The sequence below is a fragment of the Penicilliopsis zonata genome, assembly GCF_001890105.1.
Source record: "Penicilliopsis zonata CBS 506.65 unplaced genomic scaffold ASPZOscaffold_18, whole genome shotgun sequence".
Lineage (NCBI taxonomy): Eukaryota > Fungi > Ascomycota > Eurotiomycetes > Eurotiales > Aspergillaceae > Penicilliopsis > Penicilliopsis zonata.
The window spans coordinates 348041-365962 of record NW_019208926.1 but is presented as its reverse complement, the minus strand read 5'-3'; the positions used below and the strand labels follow the sequence as shown (position 1 = coordinate 365962).

Here is a 17922-nt window from a genome sequence, read left to right as displayed (position 1 = left end):
GTAACAATTAGTTTTTACGATTCCAACTACTCACAATTACCAGCAATCATATAACAACAACTCAGTCTTCTTCAATAAAGCCTCCAATGAAATGCCAGTTGGTTTGATATGACGATCTTTATTTTGATCTCAGATGAACCTTAATTCTATCAATAATTCAGGTTATTTTCTCGACCTTGAATGACATCATGGATATACTACAACCATCTACATATACCTAGTACCTAGACACCGAGTCACCTTTCTTTCTTCTCGACATATTCCTATAATCTGGTCGTATCAACTAATTGTATCTCATCATGTCCTATACAGACCCTAAACTTCGCGAACAAGTCAAAGAGGAGATCCACGAAGGCGACAAGGGAGGAAAGCCCGGCCAATGGTCTGCACGAAAGGTGATTCTATCTCATTAAAAATAGTACCCAAACGAAGCCTTTTAACGAATTATATGATGCCTAGGCCCAGTTAACTGCTGCTGAATACAAGAAACGCGGCGGCGGCTACACAACCTCCAAAGACGACAAGAATGCGAACCAGAAGGATCTGGACAACTGGACAGAAGAAGACTGGCAGACGCGCGAGGGAAGCGGTACAGCGAAACAGGAAGATGGCTCACGCAAGCGATATTTGCCAAAGAAGGTGTGGGAAGATCTGAGCGAGGAGGAGAAGAAGGAGACCGATGACAAGAAGGTGGCTGCTTCCAAGGAGGGGGAACAATACGTCCCTAATACAGGAAAGGCACGGTATGCCTTGAGAGATAGAAAGTAATAGAGTAGAGTCTTCCTCCTTGATCAATTGACTGGGTGTTTCTGTTCTGTACATCTTACGATGCCTGGGGTAAACAATTGCTGCAACTTCCCCTCTTCCCCTTCTCTTGATTTCCTTCTCACTCTCCCTTGTATAATATCCGACTTCAGTCTATAGAGATACCTTCTCCTAAGCACAAATCGTAATTTTCAACTAAACCATGTATCCCAGTTGGCCAAAACCCTCTTCTTGATGTCTTCCGGGTAGGAATGCTCAAAGTCAGCCGCCACCCAGTTCTTCCCGGCGGTATACTCGACGGCCAACAAGGCATCGGAAACGACTTTGCCTCCCTTGCGCGGATCCGCGGAACCGTGCGACATGTACGGGATCAAGGTGAACCCACGGATGGAGGCGTCGTCGAAGAAGGTCTCGTCCGTGCCCGGGCGACAGCGGGTCGAAAACGCCCACAGCACGTCTGCACCAGAGTAGACGTCTATATCGTCGCCGACCAGGACGACGCGATGAATGATCATCCCGGCCTTAGTGCGGAAGACAACCTCGCCGACTCGCTGCCGGAACGCCGCCGGGGTGGTCTGCATCTCACGCAGGCGGGCGGTGTCAACGCGCAGTGCGACCCAGGTCACTTGGGACTCGAAGGGGGCGAAGGCGTCAGTGATGGGGAGACCGGCCTGTTGGCAGAGCTTGCGTATCTCGGCGGCCGCGAGGGATCCGATCAAAGTATGCTAGAAAATGAACAATTAACAATCATCAACCAAGATGGGAGGAAGGAATGAATGGAGAGGAGTACTGTCTCATCAGTCAATCTTCCACACGCTGACATGGGCAAAATGGCACCGTTCCGGTAGGTAATCTTGTTGACGGTGTATCGTGGGCCGGAATGAACATCGTCAGGGAAGACATAGCCGTGCATTTCGCCAAAGGGGCCTTCAGGGCCCGTCTCTGAGATGGAGAGGGTGCCCTCGAGGATGATCTCGGCCGTGGCAGGCACGTACAGGTCGTTGGTGTCGCATTTGACCAGGTCCAAGGGGCGGCCGGTCATCGCGCCCACATATCCGGCCTCTGTTACGCCATCCGGGATGGGCATGCTGGATGCCATGATGGCCGCGGGGGGGACACCAAAGGCCAATGCCCAGGGGACGTCGCGGCCGAGCGTCTTCCACATCTCGCGGATCTGCCAGATGTGTTGGGGCTCGATGACGAGCCCCGTGAGCTGACGTGGGCCAGAGACCATCGCGCGGGCGATCGACCAGTTGGTCCACTCGCCATCTGGCGATTGTACGATGTGCATCCCGTACGTTTGGAGGTACTTGCCTCCGTCCGCCTGGTGGACGAGTGGCACAGGCAGCTGCGTGAGATCGATTGCGTCGCCCGTCAGACTGTTCTCTTTGCAGGGGCCCGAGGCAAGCACGACAGGCGGCACGGGGGGCAGTTCACTGGCCAGTAGCATCTTGTCCAGGATCTCACGCATGGTCGCCGTCGGGGGAAGGCCCAGGTGCCGGGCCAGTCGGCCGTAGCGTTCCTCGGGCGACTTGCGCAGGGCCCCGGGGGCGCCCAGGATGCGGAACAAGCCATTCTGGGCGCCGACCAGGTTGTTGAACAGGGGCGCCTTATCGTTTGTTTCACACACACGGCGGGTGATGGCGGCCGCTTCGAGGTTGGGATCGATGGGGGTGTCTATTTCGACCAGGTCGTTATCGGCCTTGAGGGCTTCCACGAAGGAGCGGAAGCAGAGGTGAGCTTCGGTAGACATGACGTTGATTGCAAGACTTCTATTTCTCTTTTTGCAGAGTGATATCGGCACTTCTACCGGTTGGGATGTTATATTAATATACGTTCGTGATGAGTTCGGAGGCTCGGAGCACGCCCGTACCAATTACTTCGGGGCCTCGGGGGCTCGGCCAGACCTGCTTATCTGCAGTGGAATTGGTACAACGTAAGAATCCGGCAGGAGGTGGGCGATCATCTGGAAGAAGCAGCCGTGGGACTCCATATTGCTTCAACGGCAGGAGCCGTGATATCCGGTGCCATCTGGAGGTGGGTGGCCTGTCATCGCCGTCAGCATAGAGGCCTTTCAGGAATGCTGAGTAGCCAAGGAGGAGAGTAGTACTGTTTCTGCAGATCTGTCACCTTGAAGAACGCCTACCCTCAAACACAGCCAATAGACTGCCTAGAACTAGGCTCTTTGTTCAGGTCGGATTTATAGCCACTATCTGCTGCTGTATCAACGCAGCGAATCTCAAGCATAGAGACTGAGGATGGGGACTGTCTGGAGATCATTGAAATCGACTAACTATCCATCCCTTACGTACGGAGTTGGAGAGGACAGGTAGAGCCACATCTGAATTTCATTGCAGTGGAAGACGAAGGAAGTCGCGTTGTTGTTCGTGGTGGTTGTCCGAGAGAGGAGTCCACGTGACCAGCAGCTCCTGCGCTCTGCCTCAGGCATCAACAGCCGAAACACCCTCGAGAGCTTCGAGTTTCCAGTTCTTGCCTTGCTTTGATCGCCGCAACTCACAACGCGCTGTCCGACATGCCTACACGCTCTTCGACGAGGCCCAGTGTTGATCGCCAGCAGATCGACCGAGTGCTGAAGCTCAGACGCCAACAGCGAGAGGCCAGGGCGTGTTATCCGTGTCGTCAGCGCAAGGTCAAATGTGACAACGCTCAGCCATGTCGAACGTGTCGGAAGCGTGGCCACCCGGACATCTGCGTCTACGATGTTGATCAGAGCAATGAGAGTGAAAGACGGCCGCTGGAAGGCTCCCGGTTGCTTTCTCCAGCTCGAGATCAAGCACAAAGATCCCCCCCCCAGGCGGGAGTTCAGGGGGTTCAGGACCAAGATTGGGATGCTGTCACGCCTAGGAGTAATCCAGAAAGAGACGTGAATTATTCCGGAGATAATTCACTTGTGTCCATTCTTCGTTTTCGAGCTCAGGGTTGCGATGGGACCATGGCTCAAGAACTGGCCCCTGTCCTGGGTCTTCAGAATACGTACAACATTTATCCCTTCATGGAAGCCAAGCTGCCGCAAGATCGCTGGTCAGAGCTCGTCAAGGTAGCACCTCAGCGTGATGAAGTGTTGAAGTTAGCAGATTGTCTATCAAGTGGATGACCACTGGGACGGGAGAGGCTGATACCAGACAGATATTTCCATTTTCATCGTACTCTAGCTCATCCATTCAACCCGATCCTCGTGGATATAGACAGATTCGAAGCCGACATGTGTGCCTATTTGAATGCTTATGCGGCCGGTGAGATACAAGATCCCCAGGTCATCTCCGAGCGTTGGGCGAATGAAAAGTCCATCGGCCTGATTAGTCTCTTACTCGCGACTCTGGCTTCTGGGGCTCATTTTTCGGATCTTGAAAATCCACGACGCTCAGAGGTTTGTCGGGAGCTCGGTATGCTTCTGCTTTTTCTTTGTTCCCTTCAACGGTCCTTGTTCAAGGTACTAATATCGAGCAGCCCGTCGAGCCTTTCAGGCCTTACGGTTAGCCAACTTTCTTTTCCGGCCATCGCTAGACATCGTCCAAACATTATTAATTCTTGGAAACACTTTACAAAATAATGGGCAATCAGACGCAGCCTGGGCCCTGCTGGGAACTACGGTCCGCCTGGCCCAAGCATTAGGCTTACACAGAGAGAAGAGCTTTTCCAGCTTCCCCGAATCCGTCAAGTCGAAAGCAATCTCATTGTGGTAAGCAAAGCAAAGGCAATGGAGAATTTTCACATGCTATTTGTTGCTGACCGGGGTCTAGGAACACCATCATTTGGCAGGACAGCCTTCTTAGTTTATGCTATGACCGCCCTCCGATTGCTTCAGCCAAAGGCTGGAATCTGGATCAAACCTTCGCCACATGTTCTGACCTTTCTTATGTCGAGATCATGCGCTATAACTGCTTCCTTGGCATAGAGATTACAAGCGGAGAGCAGCAATTCCAAGACGCCAGCCGAGCGCTTGACGCTCTCAGCAAACTTGACGAAGTTTACAGCCGGGCACAGGCCCATCTTCAAGATCGTGGGAGCTGCACAACTCTCCACCAGAACCTCGAGCATCTTGCTTTAAAAATGCATATATCCTCTATGATATCCATATTATGTCGCCCCGCAATCAAGAGCACGGCTGGTGCCGCCGCAGATCCTGAGGCTAGTCTTCGAACGAGAGCCAAGCAAAGCTTACTAGACGCAACCAAAGCATTCCTTGATTTCCAAGCCCTCAGCACGGTTCCACTACGCACCTGGTCGATGGTCCACACCGTGCTAAGCTCTACTCTTCTCCTCTGCATCTGGGACGAGACGCGCAATGAGCCTCTGTGTCTGGACACCCAACAGAAGGTGATCGAAGTGTTTTCGGGCGCCGAGTCTGCTACCAATGATGACGGCCGCCCTTTGCAAGAGAACAGTCAATGGTTATCAGAAAGACACATCAAGACCTTGGTTACATTGCGAAACGCTGTGCAGAGCTCAACCTCCCATCACCTGCCAAGCAGGCCCACAACAACAGCAGTTCAAACACAACGGCTGGTCTCTGACGATCTCAATGCGACATCACCCTTGCAGCAGTGCGAGAATGTTCCCCCCAATTTCGGACACAGGTGGGCACTCACACATACCATTACGAGGGATCCATTTCTTCTCTAACTCTCAAGTCTGTCCAGTAATAATACTTTCTTTGATCTCAGCCATATATCGCCTGTCACCTATCTCGACTCCATCATGAACGGTACGTCTATGCTAGTTTAGATCTATCCCCCACTAATAAATACGTGCTAGTCCCATTATTCGATTTCTCTCTGGAAGACGGCCTCCTAGAAAAGCCCCTATGGACCTAGATTCCAAATTTAATAAGTACCAGGTCTCACAGACAACAAGAAAAAAGAACCTTGCAGATAGATGATCTCCTTCAATGACGCATTGGCAACTGGATAAGCTTGTGGGTCCCGTCCGGCTCATCACGGCTTCGGGAGCTCGGGGTCTCGGGTCCTCGGAGGCATAGCAAGATATATTTTTTTAAAAAAAAAGACTATCACTGCAGGGCAAGTAGTACAAAAGGAATCCATCGAACTGATCACGAATCTCATCTACGCTGAAAGGTTTCCCCCTACCATTACAATAACCTTCATTTTGACCTTTGTGATTCTCTCAAATGTTCGACTCGCTGCTCAGAACCAGCATCACCACACCCCCCAGCGAGCAAGTGCCCACGGCACCGCGCCGCAAGAAGATTGTCGTTGCCATGACGGGCGCGACAGGGGCGCTGCTGGGGATCAGGGTGCTGATCGCGCTGCGGCGATTAAATGTGGAAACGCACCTGGTGCTAAGCAAGTGGGCAGAGGCAACCATCAAGTACGAAACAGACTACCACCCGTCAAACGTCAAGGCGCTAGCAGACCACGTCTACGCCGTCAACGACATGGCGGCCCCCGTGGCGAGCGGCTCCTTTCGCACAGACGGCATGCTCGTCGTCCCCTGCAGCATGAAGACCCTGGCGGCCATCAGCTGTGGCTTCTGCGACGACCTGATCGCCCGCACGGCAGACGTCATGCTCAAGGAGCGCCGCCGTCTGGTCCTCGTCACGCGCGAGACCCCCCTGAGTGATATCCATCTGCGCAACATGCTGGCCGTGTCGCAGAGCGGGGCGGTGATCTTCCCACCCGTACCGGCGCTGTACATCAAGCCGGCCTCCGTCGAGGAGCTGATCGATCAGAGCGTGGGAAGGATGCTAGATCTTTTTGATTTGGATACAGGCGAATTTGAACGTTGGAACGGATGGGGGAAAGACAAAGAAAAAGAGAAAGAGAAGGCGTAATACCATAGAAAACAATTTTTTTTTTTTTTTTTCAAATGCTGCGGGATAGACTCCACTAAGCTACATAGACGATGCACTGCAAAACCTCCGATGCATTCCATACAACCAGTCCGTCCGCTGACACTCCTTAGAACAGTACTGTCCCATTTTGCACCGTGAGCAGGTCAGCAGGGGAGTCCCGTCATCCAAGTCCCGGGTTCCACACGACCAGCATGACCCCATCTTCATGTGCATCTCGCGGATCTCCTGGCTGATCTCCTTGAGCTCGGTCTCCGTCAGGAAGGGAGGAGGAATAGGCACCAGATTACCGGGACTGAGGGCTGGGCAAGGCCCAGAATCCTTTCTGGTGGATTTGCTGAAAACTATTGCATCGCGATCCGTACACCGTTCCACAAATGGGACCGGGAAACTCGGCGAAATGGCGGCGCGGACGGCATACTTCTTCAGTTCGGTCCATTTGGGTGCCTCTTCGGGCTCCCAGTCGTCTGGGAAGCGACCCTGGCCGCAGTGGCAGATGAACGGGTTGCCCGGGAGCTGGGAGATGGGGATTTTGCCGTATTTCAGGTATTCGCAGGATGACTGATGGGACCATGTGCGGGCCTGCTCGACAAAACCGACGAGAGCATGTTTCCAGACAATAATTTCGTCTTCGTCCGCCTCCACGCCGTAAAGGGTGCGGGTTTTCAGTCCGCTCAGCAGGGGTTCTAGTTCTTTCACGTTGTGACTAGCCACTTGGACTATAGCTGCGTCCATGACAATGGTCTGGGCAGTCAAGTCCAGGCGGATACCGGTGGGGAAGATGTAAACCCGACGCTCTCGCGCTGGCAGTTGGACGAGAACGAATGACTTGGGCCTCGGGTCAACCTTGACTCCTGAGTACTGCAGGAACAGCTGGAACAAGCCGTTTTTGAAGTTGATCCGTAGCTCCTTGACCCGTACGCGATTCTTGAGCGCGGGTTCGCGTATAATGTGCTCTCTTTCGGAGAACATGTCACGCATATGAATGCCCATCCAGACGGTCTCGGTTGTTTCCCGGAGGTCGAGAATGGGCATCTTGTCTAGGGCTATATAATGCAAGCTCCGGATCACTGGCATGTTGTCGCCCAAGGATAGCGGGTATACCGCCTCGGGAGACTTCATCAGCCAGTCCCACGTCGCAACAGACGCCTCAAATTGCACATAGGCGTCCTTGCGCTTGACTGTGGAGCTACTTCCTGCTGTCTTTACTGGCATCGGAAAGCATGTGCGGTGGAAGAAACCCGGGCGGTATGTGACGGTGGTTTCGAAAGCCGAGGGGGTTTTGATATCTACAACAGCTCTGTTGCGAAAGATATCTTGCGCCTTGGAGGGAAGAATGCGAAGCCTACTTGAAACCCCGACTATGGATTCGTTCTTTTCGTTCAGAACGTAGTAGAATCCCAGAGTAGTTGGCTGAAATCCTTTCTGACTGTAGTGCTGGAGGATTGGTGGTGCGATAGAGGTGTTTCCTTCCATGTTCGGTCGATGTTTGGTGATATATACATCGCCATAGGACAATCTAGACGAGAATAGATTCAGAGACTTGCCGAACTTTTGCTCAAGCTTTTCAGCGAAGGCCGTATTGGGTCTAAGTCTCACTGAAATCTCAGCTGACAGCCTGGGATATATAAGTACCAACCAGGTTGGAATCATGATGGAGACGATCAATGGTGCAGTACCATCCCAGCCCATTGGATCATTCTGCACCTTAATCGTATAGTTTTCCGTAAATCTAGTGCCTTGAGCGGTCAAAGTGCCAAAGCCAATCTGTGGTCCGGCGAAATGGTGTTGAAATATCTTCGGCCAACCGGGTGGAGATGCAAGCACAACCTGCAAGATTGGGGTCCCATAGTCTGCCTGCGATCCGACCTGAAAAAGGGTCACGTTTGAGTGTGGAATGGCCACGGTGGCGCAGACAGCTGAGGGCAGCTCCTTCCAAGATAACGGAGAGGCGTGATATTCAGCTTGCCACTGGGACAACCCGACCTTGTAATTTGGCATGCATTTCACGTCTTGGAGATGCAGTTGCAGATACAAGTCTTCTTTGTAATTCTGTGCTCGTTTTGATGTAGCATCGCGCTCGATGAGCTGGCAAAGGCGGGAAATAAACATCTCCCACTCTTCGAATTGGAGGGTCTTCAATACGCGAAGAAAGGACGCAAAGGTAGCTGGTGTGGAAAACTCCGAGTGTCTACCGAGACCTTTTGATGACTTCTTCTTGTTTCCCTTTGGATCCTGGGGTCCTGGGCCCTCAGACTCGTCCTCGAACATGATAATGTAAAGCTTCCAAACCAAATCTGCCAAGGGCTTGCCATCAAACTCGAGAAAGCAGTTTTGATGGGTCGTTGAGGATCCTCCAAAGATGGCCTTCCAATTCAAAATGTAACGAGACTGCGAGGGAGTAGGGGTCGTGATCCACTTGCCAAGTTCGTCGACTGCGGCAGACCCTGCAGTGCCGGTCCAATACTGGATGGGCATGAGACTGAGGAGAAGGGAAACAGTGGCCAAGTTTCCACCTAAGAGCCGCTGAAGTCCATCATCGATGTTCTCTTCGTGAAATACGAGCAGCTCAGTGAGCAGAGTAGATGTGGAATTACGCTTTAGAAGCGGACTGGTCGCAACGAGGACATTTATACATCCAAGATGGTCAACCAGGTTGGACGTGTCGATAACATCAAAGGATGTCGGGGCTGGGGACTCTGTCCTATTTCGGGGACCATAGTCTGGAGAATCCAAGTTGAAAGGTTCATAGTGCCAATTGTCGCGGTACCAATGAGCCGTGTCTGTTGCGCCGTGCGCACGAAGGTGCTGCAGGGTATGGCAAAGAGCCAGAGCATCCGCTTGGACGAAGCGGAGCGTTAGTTTGGAGGAGAAGGCCCTGAACGACTCGGCATAGATGCGAAATTGATCAAACGCCACCCTGTACTCGTCCCTGAGCTCGGGGGCCTGAGACTCGTCCGGCTCTAATGGAGACCCTTCCTCGATGGGGGTGTAGGCAGTGGAAAGGTGGTATCCCAAGAGAGGATCAGTACCGTAATGAACGATGAGACGATTATCCAATGCTCCGAACATGGGGTTCAGTTCTTTATAAGACTGAGGCTGTTCGTCCAAGGTATTACCGTTGTCCCAATACCAGCGGTAAAGTTCTGACAGGTGGTCGATGGAGGACGGCAAGCAAGGCGAGACAGATCGCGCGGCATTAATGATGGCCTGCCCATCGGAGATCAGACGCTGGATGTTACGGGCTTTCTCAAACACAGATTTAAGCTGGTGCAGACGCTCATCAAATGCGTCCTTATCGGACGATCTGATGGCGTAGAACTCCCACGCCTGTCGCACCCGAGCAAACGTACCACTGTCGCTGAATCGAATGATTTTTCCGTACTTGCCTTGGTGCCATTCTTCCAGAGTATCCCCCTCCTCCACAAGAGCAGCAGCGTGACGCCGAAGCAGCTTTAGAGAGTCCTTGTCGAGAAAAATGTGGTAGTAGATATTCCAAATCTTCCGAGCGGTTCTGTCATGGGTATCTTTGAGGATGAGGGTGTAGAGGACGATATTACGAGCTAGGAGAGATCAATTAGCCTGGCGATTCTCCGTCAGTAGAGAGTCCCAAATACCTAGAATTTCGGTCTCGATATCACAACAAGTGATATCCAAGTTTCGCTTTCCTAGGCCCCGTCAGCAGGAAACAATCACTAGCAACCAGTCATCCTTGGGAAACCACACGTACCAGCACCTGGATCTGCATAGGCAGTGAAAAGGACACTCCGAGCGTCCCCACAGCCAAGCAAGAGCAGCGCCGCGTCATGGTCTGGCGGACAGGACTGGGTCAAACACACGGCTGGCGTGTTGCCCACCGCGTAGAAATACCTCGTGGGCTGAATATGCAACTGTCGAACCATTGTCGCGTCGCCAGCCGAGGTTTTTGGAGGGATTTGGTCAGTAAAGGAGATGGGGGGGAGTGAGGAAAGTGGTAGAGAGAGATGGAAGGAGAGGGAATATAAGAACTAAAGACTGTTTGCAGGCTGGCCGCTTCTCCTGATCAGCTGTGTTTGTTGATCAATGAAAACAGACGCCTCAGGCCTCAGAGACAGTCGCTCATACCAAAACAACAAATCCATGGGATGTTTGAACGGAATCTCCTTGAATATGCTGGGAATTGCTTTGCTTTACCACGCCAGAAGGTCGAAGTGAGGCTCCTTCCTATTTGGGCGGACAGAAAGTGGTGATTCAGGGCCTCAGGCAATAACTACTGCCTCAGGCAACAGCTACTGCCTCAGGCAACAAGATGCCTCATCATTTGATCTTCATAAAGACCTGATATTATCTTCTATGGTGTGTTTTTGATCTGTTCTCGGCATACTGGGGAGTCTACAACAACAATAGAGAGACTTGATATCTATTATATTTTGTCTCATTGCTTTGTATACTCGATCGAAACTTGGTTTTCTGGCTGTCTTCATACTACCTTCTTGGAAAAGACTCCTTGTTCTCTGTATATTACCCACCTGGTAAGCAAAAGTAAGTGGGCTGCTAACTTATAGTGAAATAGCTCCGAAAAACACGTGATAGTACCTGCCTCTTAGGCTCTTGGAATCTTCCTCCTCCACCTCATCCAACTCAACACTCGATACCTTCTCACGCACAAGATCAAAAGATGCACTAATCAGACGCCAAGTCTCGATCCTCGGCTCGTATTCGTACCCCTCGATGGATTAGTATTGATTCGATCCTTCAGTACGGCCTTTGCCCCGTGGGGAACGATGCGGGGTTTCGGCATTCTGGGGAGGGGCAGGAGATAGACCGGATTCTACGGTGAGGGACAAAAGCTAATACATTATTCACCTGCTAACCTCGGATCAAGACCAGAGACAGACACGGAACCGTCCTTGTCTGTCGATCAAGCGTGTCCAAATGGTCGAATGTCTATTCTATACCCATAGGTCGAGAAGATCATCGCCGTTCATAGACAGTCACCTCGGTCCACATCTAAGACAATCATGTGCGTCCGAGAAAAGACGGTATGCTAGTTGGGGGATAAACAAGGATCTGAAATTGGGACTTTGGAATGAGGCCTGACAATTCAGCCCACGTGGACCGAATATTGTACCTGCCAACGATGTTTTGATGCCTCGCTTGTCATCATTGTACGCAGGAACATACTGGAGCAGCCAATACAGGGATGGTATCCTATAGTGTCAAAGAACTCGGGCCATTTCCAGCCACTGATCTCAAATCACCTAGCCACGGATGATTTCCTAAATCAACCATCCTCCGAGGAGGACTCGCTGTACTATCCAATCTCTGCGGTCTCGTGGTTCGATTTTGGGCTTGTTTCACCCCCGTCAAGGTGGAGAAGCAATCTGTGTTGCGCAGTAAATAATGGGTAGTATGTACCTTTCATTGACAGTCGGGATCTCCCACGTGTGATCACTGGCACTCATTGCTGCCACTTCCTCGGATGAAGTGAGATATAAAAGATGCCTTGATCAACGCGAGGAAGAAATGATCTTCCACTCAGTCATTCAGGTCAATCTAGCAGCAACCTCTGAACAAGTCCGTTCGAAATGTGGCATCTCTCATCGATTCTCCTCGCCGCTCTGCTACCAGCTACCATCTGGGCGGCACCGGCAAAGAGAGAGTCCGCGCCCACTGTCACCATTGCCTCGCCCTCTGCAACCATTATCGGGGCAGCTGGTGCCACGGTGGAAAGCTTCAATGGCATTCCTTTTGCCCAGGCTCCAACAGGCGCGCTGAGATTGAAGCCTCCCCAGGCTATCTCGACAGCATTGGGCACCGTCGAGGCGACCGGCACTGCAATGGCATGCCCACAGTTCTTCTTCTCTACCGATCCATCAGACCTCCTCACCTCAATCATCGGGGATACCCTGGATATTCCTCTGTTCCAAGAAATCACCGACTCCGGCGAGGACTGTCTGACGGTGAACATCGTTCGCCCCACGGGAACCGATTCCAGCTCCAATCTTCCAGTTCTCTTCTGGATCTTCGGCGGCGGCTTTGAACTAGGCGGCACTAGCATGTACGACGGAGCGACCTTGGTGGAGGCCTCGATCAAGATGGATATGCCAATTGTCTTCGTGGCGGTCAACTACCGCGTCGGGGGCTTTGGGTTCCTGCCCGGAAAGGAGATCCTGGCCGATGGCTCATCCAATCTGGGACTCCTAGATCAGCGTCTGGGACTAGAATGGGTGGCTGACAATATCGCTGCCTTTGGGGGAGATCCGTCCAAGGTGACGATCTGGGGCGAGTCAGCTGGATCCATCTCTGTGTTTGACCAGATGGCGCTCTACGACGGCGACATCACCTACAACGGCTCGCCACTCTTTCGCGGCGCCATCATGGACTCTGGCAGCATCGTCCCCGCCGATCCGGTGGATTGCCCCAAAGGACAAACCGTCTATGACACAGTGGTCGATACGGCCGGGTGCTCCTCTGCGAACGACACGCTGACCTGCCTGCGTGACCTCGACTACGAGACCTTCCTGAATGCAGCCAACTCGGTGTCCGGCATCCTCAGCTACACTTCCGTGGCATTGTCCTACCTGCCACGTCCAGATGGGACCGTGTTGACCAAGTCCCCGGATGTGCTGCTGGAGAACGGCGAGTACGCCAAGGTACCATTTATCATCGGCGACCAGGAAGACGAAGGCACGATCTTCGCGCTGTTCCAGTCAAACATCACTACCGAAGCGGAGGTGGCCAGCTATCTCCTCGACGTCTTTTTCCACGACGCCACGCTGGAGGAGATGCAGGAGCTGGTCGACGAATACCCCAACACTACCACCGACGGCTCACCCTTTGGCACCAGCATCTTCAACAACTGGTACCCGCAGTACAAGCGTATCGCTGCCATCCTGGGCGACCTCACCTTCATCCTCACGCGGCGGGCCTTCCTCAATGGCGCCAGGGAGGTCAACCCAGACGTTCCCTGCTGGTCATACCTGTCCTCGTACGACTACGGCACACCCATTCTGGGGACCTTCCACGGTAGCGACCTGCTCCAGGTCTTTTACGGCATCCTGCCGGACTACGCCTCGGCCGCCATCCAGAGCTACTACTTCTCCTTTGTTTACGAGCTCGACCCCAACGCTGCGGGCACGTACATGGACTGGCCCGAGTGGGAGACCAGCAATCTCACGCTAATGAACTTCAACGCGGACGATGCCGCGCTCATCACCGATGACTTCCGCCAGGAGGCGTACGAGTTTATCGTGGCCAACATTGATACTCTCCATATCTAGTCTCATTGTCCATATCGTTTATATAGCTCTAGTATCAATAGTTGAAGGAATTAGTTCCGTGTATTGTTCTCCATCCGCCTATCAATGAAATTAGAGCAGTTCTGGTGGAACCGCCGTCTCCTTTATCATTTCTGCCATTGTCTCCTGCCACAGCTTCTGTTTAAACTCTTTCCCAGCGGCTGTTTCGAAATAGGGGAAGATCCTGATATATTAATTAGTATATTGAAAATGATATGAAGTGCCAAGAAGGGAAGAAAAACAAAAAACTCACGGCTCAACCTTCGTATCCCCAAAGAATTTGCCATGACTATCCTTCCCGACGACGATCCCAGCATTCAAAACAAGCCATGCCGCCTCTTCAGGGCTCCTACATCTCAGATTGTGGATAGGCAGAATAATGCGATAGTGGAAGGGCAGGTTCCGGCCGAGGTCCGTGACAATAGCACCCGGACAGAGCATGTTAACCACCAGCTTGTCGGCAGGTAAGCGGGCAGCCAGCTCGTAGAAAAACGCGAGACAAAGATGCTTGACGAGCCCGTAGCGGGCCATATAGCTATACATGGCCTGGTCGTCGAGAGCAGGGAGAATGGGTGCCTGTGAGATTGTCTCGGTGTACGACTTCCTGCTCCCCACCCAAGTGACGCGCGGGGTGTTTCCGGACCTTACCCGCGAGGCTTCCAGATGAGGAAGCATGGATAACAGCAGAAACACCGTCGACAGGTACATGACTTGGACGGTACGTTCGTGACCCTGCCTGCTAACCGTGTAGGAGGGGAAAAAGGCCACGCCGGCGTTCAGAACCAGCAGGTCCACGACGGGAACGTCGCGGCGGATCTCCTCGGTGAAGGCGCTCACGCTGGCGTACGTGTCGAGATCTAGGATCTTCACCTGCACGCCCTGAGGGTCTGCGTCGGGGACCTCGCGCAGGAGACGTGCCCGGGCCTGCTCGGCGCGCGCGGCGTTGCGGCAGGCGAGCACGAGGGTCTTGCATCCTCGCCGGAGCAGTTCGCGCGCCGTGGCTAGCCCGATGCCAGAGTTTGCACCCGTCACGATGGCCGTCTTGCCCTTGAAGCTTGTGGTTGGGGGGAGAGGCTGGACGGGGGGTTGGAAGAAGGGCATCTTTGGGTCTCTGGTGAGGAGTGTAGTAGTAGTTAGTATACAACCCTATCCAGAGGCTTTATATAGTTTTCTGTCCGAGCTGGCACAGTTTGTGGTACCATTGTATGGATTGCCATCGTCTCTTCTGCTGATTGATTGAAATGCATTGTTTTCGAGAATCCGGAGTATCATCTTCCTCCCTGAACCGACGTATCTTCCCTCGCCGGCGGTGAAACTTCGGGAATCTCGTCTTTCCGGCTCGGATTTCGGATGTTCGCTTGAGGCAGCTTCCGGGGCCGGGAATATTATGTAATCATTAGGTAATCCCGGTGGTCATCCTGTTTGGGAGGTTAGGGCTTCGAGTTAGGGTTTGTTGTTCATCTGCTCCAAGTCAAGTACTGAAGGGATTAGTTACTAGGTACCTACCAGGTACTCTAGTAGTATGACTAGTATTATAATTCACTACGCGACTGATACTACAACTCGACAGGAGATGGCCTGGATAGTGTCGGGAATACAAGCTCTCCATCCGGTATGCAGTAGACTTCACATGGTATGGATCAAGTACTACATTTTGAGTCATACTAATATCTTCCTTTCTAAAGTGGACCAGCTCTATCAAATAAACTTGATCATGAGAAGAAGGATGGCTTGAGGTTCATATTCTATTCATGTCTTAAGACTCGGATCTACAACCGATGATTTCGAACGGCCAGACCAATAATCGAGGCCAGGATGGAACAAGCAAAGGAGATAACTGGCGCACAAGTCAATGAGCAGGCTGCAGGTCAAATAATAGTGATGGATGCTAGCAACGTACTGTATGTATGCTTCAGACCAGCGATGTAGCTTCCCACGACAATTTGTCGGACATGGCCCTTCAGACCGGCGATGTACTGCGTGTCGGACATGGCGCGTTGAATAATCTGTCTCACCGTTAGAACCTGTTGGATGATCAAATAGGTGTAGAGATATATCCATCTACCTTTTGTGCTCCTGGTCCAGAGAGCTTAAGCTCCATTTGCCTTTTGAATTCCAAGCCCAGGACTGTGTTCGCAGCAGTTACGCCGGCGGTCAGGGCAAAGCTGAAGAGAAGAATATATCCTCCCGTCGCCATCGCGACCTCTTCGGGCTCCAAGAACGAGGTCATAGTGACGAACGCGGCGGCCGAGGCAAAAGCCGTGCCCATCCCGCCCGGGAATATGTAAAGGGACTCCCAGAAACCCGTGTGGCCATTCCAGCGGAGATAGAGCAGGACGTACGCAATTGACGCAACAAACCCAGCCATGACGACAACGGGCTTGTATTGACCTGTGCGCCGAATGAATGCACCTGCCATAAGCCCACCAATCGTGTTTCCGATCACGGCAGGAATGAGATGTGCGCCGGCGACGGTGGCTGATGCGGATTCGGTGACCTGGAAGTACAGTGGTACCGTGAACATCATGCCGATTTGGGCGCAGATCTGCAGAGATCCGATCAAGTAGCTAGATACGACATTGGGCCGACGGAGAATCCGCAGGTCGAAGATAGGTTCTAGAGCAACGTAGGTTTCAACGTATACGAATGTCGCGAGGGTGACGAGGGCAATGCTGGCCAGTGCCAGGGCAGAGAGTGATATCCAGGGGAAGGCCTGTCCGCCGCGGTCGAAGAGGAGAGTTATCCCAACAATGCTGGTAGCGAGCAAGGCAGTGCCAAGGAAGTCTACACGCCGGATAGACGACGAGTTGTCGCCAGACAGGGGAGTGATCCGCGGACGTGTGAGCTGGAGGAGAAAGATGACCAACAGAGCGGCAATCGCCATCATTGGGGCTTGGAGCAGAAAAAGCCTAGCAAAATAGGGTGTTAGGTCCGCAGACAGAATCAACATGCAGTTCTGATCATACCAGCGCCATCCAATCGTGTCGGTCAACCATCCTCCAAGGGGACCGCCAATGCTGCGACCGAGAGTCATAGAGATGTTCACATAGGCTCTCCAGGTTGCCACTTCCCGCTTCGGTACAATGTCTGCAGACGGTGTTAGACGCGCACTGAAGTAGAAAGACTTCGTTGGAATGGAATAAAGAACATACCTGTGATGATGATAGAACTCATTGCCATGACACCTGCACCGCCGATTCCGCTAATGACACGACCGAGAATCATTACTGACATGAGACTTGCCACGCCGCTGCATAATATTCGGTTCAGTAAACGTTCTGGTTGGCCAGGACCACGGAATCTTTCACATACCAAATGACACATCCAAATGCCAGAAAGAAGTAAGACGCGAGCAGCAAAGGCTTCCGACCATAGATGTCACTTAATTTCCCATACTGGCTCCTATATCAGCTTTGGAAAATGATAGTATCGTGATGAGAGACACTGACCATCGGCTGAGCAGCACACAGGCCCAGTGTATATGCAGTGGATAACCAGTTGGCGTCCTGCAGGCGATCGAACTCGGATGAGATGGGCCCTGTAGCGGCCATGATGAGAGTTGCATCCGCATTGGAAATGAATTCGCCTATAAATAAATATAAATCAACTACATTGTTCCATAGCTTGATTCCAAGCGCCCCGTACCGAGCAGAAGCACCGCGATGATGCTGGCAATTCCAGTTGACACCGGGGCGTTGGCGCTGCTGCCATCGCAACTGCCGGAGGCGGCAAACTCCTCATCGCTCGAACCCTGCGCTTCTGATGCTGATAATCCTTTGCCGATAGCCTCATATGACGGCTGCTGGGCCTCTTCCGATCCCTCGCATGGCCGAGTCAACGGCGTCGCTTCGTCAGCTTGCGCGTGCATGACTGCGGAGCCTCGGTGGGATATCAGGGTCGAGGCAGCAGGAAGAGGAATGAGACCGGGCCCAGGTGCCTTATAAGAACAAACAAAGAGCCAGTTCAGCTCGATAAGCTCCGAGCGACAAAGAATCTGCGATCAAGGGGTTGCAGAGTCCTACCTTCCTGCCCGGCAATACGGAGACC

The 17922-nt window shown here is 52.6% G+C and overlaps 8 protein-coding genes across 8 annotated transcripts; 4 read left to right on the top strand and 4 right to left on the bottom strand.

Annotated features, from left to right (window-relative positions):
- Positions 1-53: 53 nt before the first annotated feature.
- ASPZODRAFT_103042 (hypothetical protein) lies at positions 54-768 on the top strand (the record flags this gene model as incomplete). The annotated part of the gene is made up of 3 exons (XM_022720818.1): positions 54-220; positions 313-395; positions 460-768. The coding sequence occupies exons 1-3, from the start codon at positions 181-183 to the stop codon at positions 766-768; spliced, it is 432 nt and encodes a 143-aa protein (XP_022578157.1). The 5' UTR covers positions 54-180.
- A 188-nt stretch (positions 769-956) lies between these two features.
- ASPZODRAFT_19366 (hypothetical protein) lies at positions 957-2518 on the bottom strand (the record flags this gene model as incomplete). The annotated part of the gene is made up of 2 exons (XM_022727391.1): positions 957-1490; positions 1556-2518. 2 exons carry the CDS (start codon positions 2516-2518, stop codon positions 957-959), a joined length of 1497 nt encoding a protein of 498 aa, XP_022578156.1.
- A 780-nt stretch (positions 2519-3298) lies between these two features.
- On the top strand, positions 3299-5600 carry ASPZODRAFT_154480 (hypothetical protein; the record flags this gene model as incomplete). Its single annotated transcript, XM_022726096.1, has 6 exons — positions 3299-3852; positions 3913-4169; positions 4234-4465; positions 4527-5363; positions 5451-5491; positions 5542-5600. 6 exons carry the CDS (start codon positions 3299-3301, stop codon positions 5598-5600), a joined length of 1980 nt encoding a protein of 659 aa, XP_022578155.1.
- A 314-nt stretch (positions 5601-5914) lies between these two features.
- Positions 5915-6577, top strand: ASPZODRAFT_74150 (hypothetical protein; the record flags this gene model as incomplete). The annotated part of the gene is made up of 1 exon (XM_022729951.1): positions 5915-6577. One exon carries the CDS (start codon positions 5915-5917, stop codon positions 6575-6577), a length of 663 nt encoding a protein of 220 aa, XP_022578154.1.
- A 60-nt stretch (positions 6578-6637) lies between these two features.
- ASPZODRAFT_74025 (hypothetical protein) lies at positions 6638-10497 on the bottom strand (the record flags this gene model as incomplete). Its single annotated transcript, XM_022729940.1, has 4 exons — positions 6638-6897; positions 6961-10158; positions 10213-10263; positions 10326-10497. 4 exons carry the CDS (start codon positions 10495-10497, stop codon positions 6638-6640), a joined length of 3681 nt encoding a protein of 1226 aa, XP_022578153.1.
- A 1665-nt stretch (positions 10498-12162) lies between these two features.
- ASPZODRAFT_154477 (hypothetical protein) lies at positions 12163-13857 on the top strand (the record flags this gene model as incomplete). The annotated part of the gene is made up of 1 exon (XM_022726095.1): positions 12163-13857. One exon carries the CDS (start codon positions 12163-12165, stop codon positions 13855-13857), a length of 1695 nt encoding a protein of 564 aa, XP_022578152.1.
- A 90-nt stretch (positions 13858-13947) lies between these two features.
- Positions 13948-14976, bottom strand: ASPZODRAFT_74057 (hypothetical protein; the record flags this gene model as incomplete). The annotated part of the gene is made up of 2 exons (XM_022729944.1): positions 13948-14059; positions 14129-14976. The coding sequence occupies 2 exons, from the start codon at positions 14974-14976 to the stop codon at positions 13948-13950; spliced, it is 960 nt and encodes a 319-aa protein (XP_022578151.1).
- A 532-nt stretch (positions 14977-15508) lies between these two features.
- On the bottom strand, positions 15509-17643 carry ASPZODRAFT_136092 (hypothetical protein). The gene is made up of 7 exons (XM_022723979.1): positions 17325-17643; positions 17188-17270; positions 17028-17125; positions 16842-16962; positions 15941-16784; positions 15776-15881; positions 15509-15712 (listed from the first exon to the last, which is right to left on the bottom strand). Exons 1-7 carry the CDS (start codon positions 17424-17426, stop codon positions 15645-15647), a joined length of 1422 nt encoding a protein of 473 aa, XP_022578150.1. The 5' UTR covers positions 17427-17643; the 3' UTR covers positions 15509-15644.
- Between the last annotated feature and the right edge of the window lie 279 nt (positions 17644-17922).